This window comes from Acanthochromis polyacanthus, chromosome 8 (assembly GCF_021347895.1).
Source record: "Acanthochromis polyacanthus isolate Apoly-LR-REF ecotype Palm Island chromosome 8, KAUST_Apoly_ChrSc, whole genome shotgun sequence".
Taxonomy (NCBI): domain Eukaryota; kingdom Metazoa; phylum Chordata; class Actinopteri; family Pomacentridae; genus Acanthochromis; species Acanthochromis polyacanthus.
In genome coordinates this window covers 15799839-15813863 of record NC_067120.1, presented here as the reverse complement: position 1 = coordinate 15813863, position 14025 = coordinate 15799839, and the positions used below count along the sequence as shown (strand labels likewise).

The window sequence follows — 14025 nt, the reverse complement described above, 5'->3', positions numbered from 1 at the left end:
CCTCAGTTCAGGTCACCGTACGGCGAACACACCGAGAGAAACTGAGAGGGACAGAGACACTGAGAGAGAGAGACAGATGGACCAGGGACGCATGAGCTGCAGCATTCAGCGTGATGCCTCTGCGGCCCAATGTTCAGCTTCACGCCGTCAGAGGACAGAAGTGGGAATGAATCATTTTCACAGCCCAGAGACTGCACCCACTTATTTCAGCTTCAGCGCTTGATTTGCCTCCGACTGTTCTAAGATTGGACGTGTTTGCCTGCTGTTTTAGGGTTACTGCCCTCGACAGCTGCGTGTGTTTAATATTAAAAGACCTCCTTAATGTGAGGTTTCATCTGACAGGCTGTCAGAATCACATGCTAAGAAACAAGATGTTTTAGAGTATGTTTTAAAAGGTTGTAATTTAAATAAGATGGAGAGTGAAGCCTACTCTGAAGAGACACCATAAGCAGCTGATTTAGCAAATGTTTGTAATAATAGTTTCACATTTTAGTTCATTTTTCCAGCTACAGAAACAAACAATCTCTTGTTTCGGTTTCCTAAATGTGAGGATTTGCAGCATCTTGTCAGTCGGACAAACCAGCAATTTGAAGATGTCACTTCAGGCTTAAGGGCGTGTAATTTCATACTGTAGAGTGAGAAAATAAATAGATAATGACAATAATTGCAGCCTAAATAAGTCTGCGCTTAGTGCAACAGAGTCCTACTCAGATGGGTTTTAAGTCTGTGCGAATGCAGGAAGAGGCAGCGAGCGGAGACAGGAGCTCTTTGTGTGTCTGAGGTGTGTAACAACTTTCAGGGAATGACAGAGGTAAGCGGTGCCCCCCTGGGGAGGGAGGATTAGCGTGGAACCATTACCTTAGCCCCATGAATCACTGCTAATGGCTTCAGTGAGAGGGTACTGTAGTACAGAGGTAAGACACATCTAGATGGAGACCTCGGATTCTGTAACACTGCAGCGTATCTGTGCACGGAAAGGACTGCGACAACTTGCAAGATGGAGTCATTTGTGTGCAGAAATACATCCCCCAACCCCGAGCCGAAATGAGTGTACACCAGCAGATCCTTAAAAATTTATTGAAGTTAATGTAAGATGAAATCATAAGTGATATAAGAAAAAAGAAAAAAAACAAATAACCCTTGCATAGATCACAGACCATGCCTTTGTCATCATCTGACAAACTGAACACATTGTAGCATAATCCTCGGTAAACACAACATGACAATGACGGCTGGATTAGATAACACAATCAAAGTTTGGCTTGCGTGTGGATGAAAAGAAGAGCAGGAGAGTTCAACAGTCCGTTAGCGCTTTTGCTCCGAAAAGGCCCAGCTTCCCTACCAGCAATTAAATGTGCATTCTTGACAGAGAGGACAAACTCATAGCCATCACACTTCTAATACAAGCAAGTGCTTCTCATGTATTGTCACCTTTGGCGAGTGAGGTACACAGCATCCCAACATTCGGTCCCGTTCAGTGCCTCCTCAGCAGGCAGTCCAATATCCACACTTTTAATAAACAAGAACGCCTTGAAACCGGTGAAGTACAGAGGAGGGTGTGCGACACAGGCCCTGTTTAGACATGATGGACATGTTTCCCACAACACAGTATCACTAGAGTCTAGACTGAGATAGGAATGGGCAAAATGTCACTTGAAAGAGCGTTTCAGTCTTAGAACAGAGATAAAGTCTAAGAAACTAGCCCTTGATGTCCTTGCTCACATTCAGAGCCTAGCAAGCACAACCTGAACATCACGCCCAGACGGAGGGGTACGGCTCGGATACCCCGGTGCCGTCTCAGTGATGAGGTCAGCGCTAAGGTGCTTTTTAGAAATCCAGCAGAGGACACGTTTCACGACAACTTCTGAACAGGGCCTTACAGGAAGCCTAGGTGCAGATGAAAGCAAGGGTTTCTTTTTAAAATGATGCAACTGTATTATAGTTGATCCACAGTTTGAAAGGCAAAGCTCATGCAGTCTTCCATCGACCATGCAGTTTTTTGTGATCAGTAGGTTTCTGTAGAGATACATTATAGCAGAAGGTTCAGCAGCAGAGAGTTGGGGGGAGAAAAAAAAAAACATGAACATGGCATTTGAATGAATCCTCTATTTTTTTTTCTTCAAACCAAAAAAAACAAACAAACCATGTGGTGTTATTATTTTTTTTTATAATAGTACACTTCTTGTCCATATCATCTAGTGTATAGCAAGTGATCATAATACAGTAGTTTCATTATCATGGCTTGCTGGAGGAACATATTGTTTCGATATTCCAGTATAAGGCATGTTCTTCCTCAATCAGTCATGGTACAGCGCCACCAAAAAACCAACAAAACAGAAACAAAGGAAAATCAGAACACACATTAAACTTGTTTTCCATAATTCTAGTATATAGTGGTTAATTTTCTCTATCTTATTCTAGCTAAATAGCGTTTTGTTCTCATGACATTTTGTTTTTTTTTCTTAATTAGATTAATGTCATGGTTTTTCTTTTTTTTCTTTTTTTTTTTTTAGATCTTGTTACTCATGTTTGTTTGCAGAAGCGTAACATCTGACAGTGAGCTAAAACAAATGAATATGTAAAACCTTTTAGGCACCTTCTCTGACTTGCTCTCTAACAGCTGATCAGTCCAGTGAACTGAAGACAGATCCTCTCTAAGTGCATTGTGGGCTTTTGCTTTTGGACTGTGTAGTAGGTCTGACTGAACCCCTTTTGCTCGTGACAATAAAACAACTCCATTCCGACCTGGGTGCTAAATGGGAACTACTACAAAGCCTATATTTGGGGTTTTCACTGGTTTCTCTCAATAAAATGTCCACCTCCACATTTGACCCCGCTGACCTATAAAAGTCCCAGAACAAAGGAGTTTTAAACAGCCCTGTTGTGAGTATCTGTCAAGTGATCGCAGTTTCTCTGACATTCAAAATAGATTTGTTTTCCTGTTTTTTTTTTTGTTTTTTTTTTACAAAAAGCATCTAAGAAACAGGTTATCTGTTTTTCTATTGCTCTTAAGAATGCATGTTTTTGTTGGGTAACTGAATGCGTAGCACCATCCATACATGGCCTCACAGCAAGAGTAGCGACAGCGCTGCCAATGTGAGGGGCATCATTTGTGTTTTCTTCACCTCACGTCGGACTATTTCATGCACACATCAATACTGTCAAGAATCAGTGTTACGAGAAACTTGTGAGCAAAGCAAACAATTTCCTGATAGCTGCATTTAGGAGACTATTTTAATTTCTCTGTCATTCTATATATCGTAATATAATATATGGTTGTGGGTATTACTCGTGCCCTTCTGTTCGAGAAAGCCTAGACAAGTTGAATGATATTTTATTTTGAACTCCTGACATCTAACATATTTATCTTGCCTGAGGCAGACGCTCTTCATTAGTACAGTACAAAGATCAGTTCCAAATAAAATGACAAACAGTGCCCTAAACTAACTAACCAACCAGCCACCAAAAACGCAAGAAAAATCACTGAATGGAAGATCATCTTCTCCAAAACGATTAACGCAGGCTTGCTTCAGCTTCAGATAACATGTTATGGTAACAAGACAACAATGGTAGTCCTGTACTAGCACCACAGAGAATAGCCAATGCACCAACAGAAACAACTATGACATTCAAGTAGCACTGCAGTGGAGCTTTTTTTTTTTTTTTTTTTTTTTTACAGGACCTTGTCAGGAGAGTGCTAAAAAAAAAAACAGAGCGTACAGTACAAAATCTTACTATCATTTGGATGAATTCATCTCAATACTGAGTGTAGACTGATGTACAGTAGCTGGAGATTTTCAAGTGTGTCCAAATCTATCTGCAGTTCGCCTGTTTGGAACAATATGCAGAGAAACTACGTATGAGCAAGCACAGGGAAACAGAAAAAGGAAGTCAGTAGTAAAAAAATAAAAGTAGCTCAAGCAACAGAATAACATGATTGTGCAAAAAAAGATGGACTGCACTCTGCTGTGCATTGCAATGCCCAAGAACTGCAGTATGACAGATTTAAAAACTAGTTAATCTTATTTTTTCGCTGTATTCGACACAGATGTGTTTAAACACATTCAGGTGTTGTCCTGTGACACAACGTGGCACTGTTTCAAAGAAACTAACACATCACCTCATCCCGTCGGGAGAGTCAAACAGTCTCCACAAACTCTACAAAATGAACGCCCTGATTGTGCGTAGCTTTAAGTGAAAAAAGGAGCGGGATTGTGGTACACTATTTGTCCTAAGTGCTTATGTAAAGGCTATGCTTTGGGACTCTCACATTCAATATTGCATGACTGCAGTTTACACTTAAGGTTCCATTTTGCATTATGGTATAGGAAGCCCTGCATTGAAGCTTGCGGCTCTGCAGCAAGTTTGCAATGACCTCACTGAGGTAGAGACCCTGAAAGGATGCATGGTGCACAAAGAAAAACAACAGGCATAACTGAAGTCTCGATGGATATTCCCTTTTTGAATCGGAATGGTAAACATGCAGAGTACAATACATTGCTGCTTAAGGGCTTAATTACGTGTGTGACAGCGTGAAAACTGGGTTGTGCATGACAGCATGGATCATCTTTTTTTTTGTTTTGTTTTTCTTTTTTGACCAATAGTCACCTGCTGTTTCAAACGTGCTCATCTGGCATCTTTAACATCATGACCAACTGTGTATCAACACCAAGACAGAAGGTAAAGCAGCTCTGCTCAACCACACAAATACCACTGTACACAGAGGCACTTTCACTGGTCCTGTTGGTGAAAGGGATAAAGGCACTAGCAACTAATGTCAGAATAATCCTCCGAAATATGACGTGAAATTTGGTATTGATCCGTTTCGGTGGATTCCAAATGAATATGCACTGAAATTAGAGGTGGAGATGGAAGCATGACTAAAAATATGTTAACTTTTCTTGTTCAAAGAAGGTCCATGCACTGCACTATTGACTAATACTGTAATTGGTGCTTATTATGATTATATGCATTTTTGATAATATTCAGTTTCTTTGTCTACTTTTAAATTAGAAACTCTGCATCCTCAAGGTGGGTTTGGATATATTTGATCACAATTCAGAAACATCCAGAATTTGACTTCCTTAGTTTCCCTGACAATAGAGCACTGCAGAGTGCCTGAATTGCAACAAGCTGAATACTCACATCATGCATTAAATATACCAGGATACAAAAGTACCTTAGTCGATAGACCATAATGCAGGTTACTTTTTTCATGCTATGATCTCATTTATGTACTGTTCCCTTAAGATTTAACATTCAATTTCTATACTTCTAAATGATTTTAATTTGAGCACTTCAAATTAAAAACTCATCCAGTGCACTCAGTATGAAAACAGATGAGAGGGGGGGAATGGAGGCAGATATCCAAAAGAACATCCTTTCCAGTAGGTGAGATATGTCTCATGCATGCCGATATCAAAATGGAAAGTCTCTAATCATGCTCGTGTGAAGCTCACTTTATCATTGTGCTGTGTTGCATCTAAAGGGCATGGCATTGAATCACTTGGTGATAACACAATTACAGCAAATGCTGAGAAAACAGCAGCATTGCAGATGTCCGTGAAGCAAGTACATCACCATCTGTTTAAATCCAAGCAAGACAGATCAGTCTTCCTCCTATAAGGTGCTTTGCTGAGTAGTAGATCCTTTGTGGGGGAGAGAGAGGAGGGAGGAGAAGGGAGGACGGGGAGGGTCTCCTAACTTCTTGGCGCTTACCACTCGGCTGCAGATGCTTGCATGTCTGCAGTCGTTTCTGGTGCATTGTGCAACTTGCTGAAATGTAATCTGTACTCCATGCATAAGATTTGAATGGTCACGCCGTCGTCTGATCAGACAGGCTGTGCTCTGCGTCCTCGAGGGAGCCGCGTATACGTGTAATAAAGAATGTTTTCTTTTTGATATTACTATATATTGGTAGGATCAGAAGAATTAATTATTCTATCTACCTGTCATATACTCTAACAGCTTTGTTTTTCTGTTTCCTTTCTGTATAGCTGAGCGTAGTTGTAGGCCTAATGCCATAGAGCGCTTTGGGGAGGTAAATGAAGCATTCCTAACTGATGGTCTACTCCACATGTGACTGTCCTGTAGAGATCCTAAAGTTCCTAACTAGTGTCTAAACATCTGTAAGCAGCTTGCTTTTATTTACACAGTTTTGGTTGGCTATAGTGCAATTGCCAGTTCTGAGGTTTGCCTCCCTAAAATTGTCGATGCTATTGTTTATGTCTCCATCAATCTCCATGTACTCTGACTTGCTGACAGTAGATGAACTACGGCGGCTGGAGTTGGTTTCAGAGGGGATGTTGGGGTTGCTGACGTTCAGCAGCTGGGCCTGCTCTTCTCCCTCGGTCTCCCGGTGGTAGAAGTAGTTGAAGTTGGACACAATGACAGGCACCGGCAGCGCAATTGTCAACACTCCAGCGATTGCGCACAGAGATCCTACAATCTTGCCCCCTATAGTGACCGGCACCATGTCCCCATAGCCCACAGTTGTCATGGACACAACGGCCCACCAAAACGCATCTGGGATGCTGCCAAAGTAGGATCCTTGCTCCTCTGCCTCGGCAAAGTAGACAGCGCTGGAGAACAGGATGACCCCAATGAACAGAAAGAAGATCAGCAATCCCAGCTCTCGCATGCTGGCTTTGAGGGTCTGCCCCAAAATCTGCAGTCCTTTGGAGTGTCGTGACAGCTTGAAGATCCTGAACACCCTGACCAGACGGATTACCCTGAGGATGGCCAGAGATGTTGCCTGCTCTCCCACCCCCTCGCTCTCCGGGTCTTCAGCCAGCTCGGTGCCCAGTGTGATGAAATAAGGGATGATGGCCACGATGTCGATCATGTTCATCATGTTCTTGAAGAAGGCCGGTTTGCTCGGACATGCCAGAAAGCGCACTATCAACTCAAAGGAGAACCAGATGATGCAGAGAGTCTCAATGACAAAGAATGGGTCAGTGAGGATATTTGGCTTGTAATAAATGGTGGTGTTCCCCACTCTGACCATTCGACCCATCGGGTCCTCTTTCAGCTGGGGCAAAGTCTCTAAACAAAAGATGACTATGGAAATGAGGATCACCATCACAGACACGATGGCGATCCCTCTGGCGGTGCCTGAGCTCTCTGGATGCTCGAAGAGAAGCCAGATCTGCCGCTGGAACTCCTTCTCAGGCAGAGGCCGCTCCTCCTCCCTGATGAAGCCCTCATCCTCTCGGAACTTCTCCATGGCCTCCACTCCCAGCTCGTAGAACTTAATCTCTTCTGAGAACATATCCAAAGGGACGTTGACGGGTCTTCTGAGGCGCCCCCCGGACTGGTAGTAATACAGGATGGCATCGAAGCTGGGCCGGTTCCTGTCGAAGAAGTACTCGTTTCTGAGCGGGTCGAAGTAGCGCATCCGCTTCTTGGGGTTGCCCAGCAACGTCTCCGGGAACTGGGAGAGAGTTTTGAGCTGCGTCTCGAAGCGCAGACCTGCGATGTTGATGACCACCCTCTCGCAGCACTCGTGGTCGTTGTGGTCTGGGGGGTAGGTGTCCTGAGGGTGGCCCGGGACGGCCGAGGTCTCGTCCATGTTGTCTCCTGCTACCACAGTCATTTTGGGAGGAGGAGGAGGAGGTGATGGAGAAAGAGGAGGAGGAGGAGGAGGAGGAGGACTTGAGTCGGGATGTTGGTTAGTCTGACTGAGCAGGCATTCAGGACTGGAGGGAGGGGGGACGAAAATTTCCACTCCTCGGCTTCCCACACCCCTGAAATAGTTGGAGACGTCCCCAGATACGAGGCGCTGCTTGGCTGCTCTGCCTCAGTGCGGCTCCACTGCGGTTCTCGCTGACTTGACCATTGCTGCTCTCCGGCACATCTGCAGCTGTTGTTGCTGCTGCTTCTGTCACCCAGAGAAAGAGAGAGGGAGGGATGAAGAGGGTGAGAGAGGGATGGTGAGGGAGAGGGGAGGGAGGCAGGAAATAATGGGATCAAACAGCCAAGATATCTGCCGGCTCAGCATTTTCTGCAGTTTATTTATTTATTTATTTGCTTCTTCCCCGCCTGCAATTAGTGCAGTTATCCAGTAGTAAATACTATCAGAGCCTGAGAGGAATTCCTGCGCTATTTCTCTCATATAAACACTTAGAAATGTCTCTGTAGGGAGTTTGTGATCATCCTTTTCGTACATCACGTTTTTTATTTTTTTATTTTTTTGGCCAACATCATCTAGAAATTCCTCCACATCATACCCGGACGGAGTTGTGTCTTGTTATTTCTGTACTTTATCAAAGGACTGCGGCGTGTTAAAGCGGCGTGTCAGTGATTTATCCTACGCCACTCTCAGCAGCCTGAATTATGATGTGACGCATAACATTTGATTTTTATCCCAGCTGATGTTTCTACATGCATGTAGCCTGCAGGCCCAGTGCGGGGGGAAATTTGCATAGTGCACACACGAAATGAGAACAGTAGAAGCTGTCGATTAAAAATACATAACCAAACAGATATGTATTGTGTAAATCAGTAGGCTTACCGTGGGTTGATCTTGAATGCGTCTTATCCTCGAGTAAAATCATCCAACAGCAGGGCACCGGTGGGTGTCATGTGGCAACTTTACATTGCACCTACAAAAAAGACACAGCCTAGTGTGCTCGTCTCCATCCAGTCAGCAAGCAGGACGCAGAATGGGAGAAAAATGAAAAGAAACAAAATGAGAATCAGAGGAGTGTGATGAGGAGAGCCTGAGCTGGGAGAAGAGAAGACTGCAAAGCTGCAGCGTCGGTAGTTGGTTGCGCGGCGGCACGGTGGTGCGAAGAGCTTACAGTATACCGCAGGAGAAAATCTTGCGCTGCAGTTCGGGGGGGAGATACATTAAGGGGCAATAAGCGAGCCCTTGACATTTCCAGACATCACTGCATCAGCAGAAATCTGCTGCTTTTTTGCCACTAGACACGATGACGGGCTGAATGCGCTTCAAGCGGAGAGCGCAATAATAAAGAGAGAGAAAAAACAAACATGAAAACGGAGAGCTGGGAGGCTGTCAGGTGGAGCGGCGAGGTCCGAGTGTTTTCTCAACACTCTCAAGCATGTTTTCCTGTGCATTTTACATGCGAGTGCAAGGGAGGCGAGGGAAAAGAGAGGAGAGGAGAGGGAGGGCAGCGGGAGGAGGAGGAGGAGTTGGAGGGTTTCGACGCAATGCAGACCGGCTCTACTAAAGCACGCCGCCAGAAGTTCTCCATACACCACAAAAACAAGAGCGCTTGTGTGCCAGCTTTGGCGCAATCAGACCGCAAAGAAGACAAGTCCTCCAAAGCCTCGCTGTGTAGCATCCGAGAGAGTCTGTAACTTGAGAATAATAGCCTATCATCCACTGGTGAGAGATGAAAGCATCACCTCTTCATTCTGTCACTTCATGATTTCAGGATTACACAGTTGGACGTGCCAGGTACTGAGTCTTTATCTGCGCCTCTGACACATCACGTTTAATGTGGTGGGGTTTTTTTCTTTTTACATTTCACTTGTGACATGTCTGCAGCCCTTAGAGCTGTGAAACATCACACCGGGAGAGCTTGCGTCCATTCTGTGCAGCTCTCACACCCAAAATCTGCTCCTAAGTTCATAATAGCTTCTCAGTGTGAAGTCATTCTTACACTTGGACCCACAAACCAAACACATATGAGAGAGGGGGAAAAAAAAAACGCAGGGAGTTTGGCTCTGCAGAGGCTTTCAGCACCACGGACAGCGCCGATGACTGAGTCAGAAAACTACAAATGACCCAAACAAACACAAGGACAAGTCAGAACAGTAACGTATCAGAGGAAATAATCCTGTAATGTTTCCTATCTGTCTCTTGCTGAGCTGTATGTTGGTTCATTAGGGCCTCAAACAGTGAGGAGCTGAGCCGACTTAAAACAGTTCAACTCTCCAAAAATACGCATTCGACACAAAATCAGACTACTTCTGCCTAATTTATTAAAATGCTCCTCCAGCCAAATAAATACCCCTCCATTAATCACTGTGGCATTTTATTAAGTTAATTGAATTTTGTGGCAGGACAACCCATTGTCTGCTTCTGCGCCTTTTTCACATCATTCAGCGCCAAAAAAAACAGAGGGGGCTACAATGAAGTAATTAATGTGGATGGATTTTACACAAAGCACTTACTTTTCTCTGAGTCTGATCTCCGAGCAGAAATAATGAAAGATGACCAGTGACGTATTTTCTTATTCATAATTCATTTATATAAAAAAAGGAGCAAGTTAAGTTCACATACATGTTTAAATTAGAAAAATAAATATTTTATTACATTAAAAATTCACCATGAATCCGTGTCATGCAGACGTTGCATTACAATGCTCTGGCCTACTGGTGTTTACAGCGAGCTGCAATGCAATCTGAATGTTTGGAACAACAGAGATGACAGGTTGGCGTCCTAAGCTGCATGAGAAAGGGGAAATTAAGAGTTACAAAAAAAACTGCAATATGTACACAAGGCTTTTTATACAAAGAAAGCGTGGTCATTTAGAAAGCCTACACAAAAGAATGTTGTTTTCTTTCCTACGGATGATACACACAACGTCCATTCCGGCAGACTGAACCTTCTCCGTGAAGTCTCTCAACACTTGGCAATGCAAGAATAGTCCGTGAGAAAATGATCCAGTATTTTTGGAGAAATGCCACACTTGTGTCTTGTTGTGACTCTGACTCGTCTCCTTCCTGCAAATAAGCAGAAAAGAAAGTGGGGAGAGAGGAAAAAAAGCCACTGAGTTAACATTAGGAGGTGAGAGAAAGCAGTCAGGCATCCGATGGGCTCAGTAAAACCATCACAAGCATCCGGATACACGCCGAGTCAAAGGGAATGATATCTGAGGGCTTATGCCTAAATCAGTCAAGGCCAACTGCAACAGTGCAAAGATACTCAGGCTAAAGTGTTAATTTTGCACACTGTGGAGCCTGAGCAGGAGGGCTGTCTGCAGGGATGTTTATTATCCACACAGTGGCGCTCAGAGCTCACTTGTTCTGACATTTCTGATCAGATTCACCAGGAAGAAGAACCTCCACACAAGAATAAAGACAGAAATGTTCTTTTTCTAAATGTCAAACTACTGTAAATGGAAGATTTTAAAGAGTTGGAAAATATTTTAGTATGATAAAAACCTCTTATATGATCATGAGGTATTTATATTTTAATTTTGGGATATTGGCTCATGACAAACTTTTGACCGTCCTAAAGGTCACAGAAATCTGCCAGTCAATTAGATGCAAACAGGCCAGGGCGATACAGTTTGTAAATTGTTTTCCAAAGTGAGGTTAAAGTGCTGTTTAAGTGTTCTCCAGGTAGTCCCACTGCAGTGCTCAAACACCCACACATAGACACACAAATGGCCGACATTAATCCACGCTCTAACGTGATAGAAATATTAGTTTATGTGTCTGTGTCGGTGTTTTACTGTGCGCCTTCATGTGGAAATTATGTTCCCTCGTGTGTTATTGATGAGTCCTTATCCAAAGTTTAGGGCATGTGGTGCCATTTCTCGTGCGTAAACACAGGAAAAAACAACTGTATTTTTAATGTATGTATTAACTGTGGAGACAAATCTCCAAATAATTTTGACTTGTTTATTGCGGTTTTTCGTTCTAAATAGAAGAGTGTTATAGCTCAGTTATTGCTGATGGTATTAAGTCCACTCCACACTCACTGTTTTTTTTCTATCATTATCCCCGTGTGTAAAAATGTGTGAAGTTACAGCAGTGGGAGGAAATCATTCACTTATCTAATTAAATTACACTGAGCCATTCTTAATTCTGAATCGAAGACCCACATTTTAAAAAAAAACCTGTGCGTAAAACACCTGCAGCATCACACAAACAGAGGCCTCGACCCCTGGAGCAGAACTCACCAGAAATAAAATCTTTACACATCCGTCAGCTTCCCTGTGTATGTCTCCACTCGAGCCACGTTTAAACACGTCAGAGTTTCCAAGTCGTCGCTTTCCTGATAGGACTCAGTTTTGGTGATCGACTGGTTACTTTCGGTGGAGTCACTTTCACCAAATGAGAGCTGCGGCTGCTGCCCGCAGGTCACGTGTACGTACTGGACGTTTTCCTCCTCTTCGTTCTCTCTGTGGTAGAAATAATTGAAATTGGACACTATCACAGGGACAGGTAAAGCGATGGTTAACACTCCGGCTATTGCGCACAGAGATCCCACGAATTTACCCCCGATGGTGGTGGGATACATGTCTCCGTAACCAACCGTGGTCATGGTCACCACAGCCCACCAAAACGCATCGGGTATACTTGAAAATACAGACTCAGGATCTTCTGCTTCAGCAAAATAAACTGAACTGGAGAATAAAACAACTCCAATGATCAGGAAAAATATGAGCAATCCCAGCTCCCTGAGGCTGGCGTGAAGGGTCTGGCCGAGAATCTGCAGACCTTTGGAGTGTCTGGAGAGCTTAAAAATCCTGAAAACGCGCACCAGACGGATGACCCTGAGGATGGCCAAAGAGGCAGCCTGCTGACTGCTGCCCTGATGCTCTGCGAGATCCAGGCCCAGAGTGATGAAATACGGAGCTATGGCCACCACGTCGATCAGGTTCATGATGTTCTTGAAGAAAGCTGCTTTGCTGGGACACGACAGAAACCTCATGGTGAACTCAAAGGAGAACCACACGATGCAAAGCGTCTCCACCATGAAGAAGGGATCTGTGAACGGACTCTGCGCTTTGCCGTGAGCGCTGCCGTTGACGTTATTCTCTGGCGCTGCTGGGACTTCTCTGAACTCTGGTAAAGTCTCCAAACAGAAGATGACAATGGAAATCAAAATAACCATCACGGACACAATGGCGATTATCCGCGCAGGTCCTGAACTCTCCGGATACTCGAACAGGAGCCACAACTGGCGCTGAAACTCGTTAGTAGGCAGCGGGCGGTCTTCCTCCCTCGCCAAGCCCTCGTCGTCTCGGAAAAGCTCTATGGCCTCCTCCTCAAGTTCGTAAAACTTTAGTTCTTCCAGAAAAATATCCACAGGTACGCTCACGGGCCTCCGGAGCCTGCCTCCTGACTGGTAATAGTAGAGGATGGCGTCAAAGCTCGGCCTGTTCCTGTCAAAGAAGTATTCGTTTCTCAGCGGGTCAAAGAAACGCATCCTTTTACGCGGATCTCCCAGGAGCGTGGTCGGGAAGCGAGAGAGGGTTTTTAGCTGCGTCTCAAAGCGCAGACCTGAGATGTTGATGACCACCCTCTCGCTGCACTCCTGGTCCGCCGGTTCCAAGTCCACAGCATCTTGCAACAAAGGAGTAACGACCACAGTCTCTTCGTGGTTCTCCTGGGACACCACGGTCATGTTTTTTTGTTTGTTTGTTTTTTTGTTTTTACCCCCTGAGGGTAAAACTCACCTCCTTGGTGCCTTCCGCTTTCCCTTTAGCCCGTGCGTCCTCCTAATTCTCTTTCTCATGCAGCCGCCGAGATTCAGGCAATCATCCCCCCCCTTTTTATTAGCTCCCCAACAGTTCAACAGTTCTGTTTGCTGATATCCAAAATCTTTGCTCGTTGTTGTCCTTTTTACACCGCCCTTTTGTCAGATTAGTGCCTCTGAACTGTCCACTTTCAACGCTGCACACAGATCTCCACTTGCATAAGCTATAGCATTGGCTAGAGAAGGCTATCATATTCATACCATTTTAAACTCCAAAGCCCTCCCCAAGTTGGAAGACCAGATGACACTTGCTGCTGCTGTCCCTCTCATACTCAGTCCCGTCACTGCAGCAGTGCACTGATTTCCAAGTAAACATGCAGCCTTACCAATATCTCTCTGAATAGCCAGGTACTTTTACTTTATTTCTTAAAAATATCCTTCTTCCAAGTCCTCAAGTCTTGTCTCGTTTGTAGCAGTTGATTTCCAGCCCCACAGTCCCCTCAGAAATGGAGTGTGTCACCCTGTAGGTCCTTTATCCATGATGTCATGGGGTTATTCTCGTCACAAGGGGGAACCTCCAGGACCCAGGCTGTGGCTACTTTGGGTCACAGCCCACCCTTTTA

At 44.4% G+C, this 14025-nt stretch overlaps 2 protein-coding genes across 3 annotated transcripts; both read right to left on the bottom strand.

The window, feature by feature from the left end:
- Positions 1-1061: 1061 nt before the first annotated feature.
- Positions 1062-9265, bottom strand: kcna1a (potassium voltage-gated channel, shaker-related subfamily, member 1a). Of its 2 annotated transcripts, none has more exons than XM_022192793.2 (2): positions 8513-9265; positions 1062-7879 (listed from the first exon to the last, which is right to left on the bottom strand). In XM_022192793.2, the coding sequence occupies exon 2, from the start codon at positions 7592-7594 to the stop codon at positions 6119-6121; it is 1476 nt and encodes a 491-aa protein (XP_022048485.1). In that variant the 5' UTR covers positions 7595-7879; positions 8513-9265; the 3' UTR covers positions 1062-6118. The 2 variants fall into 2 exon arrangements, with proteins under 2 accessions (XP_022048485.1, XP_022048486.1); XM_022192794.2 differs by having other exon boundaries at positions 1062-7876.
- Positions 9266-10209: 944 nt separating this feature from the next.
- LOC110950268 (shaker-related potassium channel tsha2-like) lies at positions 10210-13604 on the bottom strand. Its single transcript, XM_022192742.2, has 2 exons — positions 11880-13604; positions 10210-10695 (listed from the first exon to the last, which is right to left on the bottom strand). Exon 1 carries the CDS (start codon positions 13328-13330, stop codon positions 11894-11896), a length of 1437 nt encoding a protein of 478 aa, XP_022048434.1. The 5' UTR covers positions 13331-13604; the 3' UTR covers positions 10210-10695; positions 11880-11893.
- Positions 13605-14025: the final 421 nt, after the last annotated feature.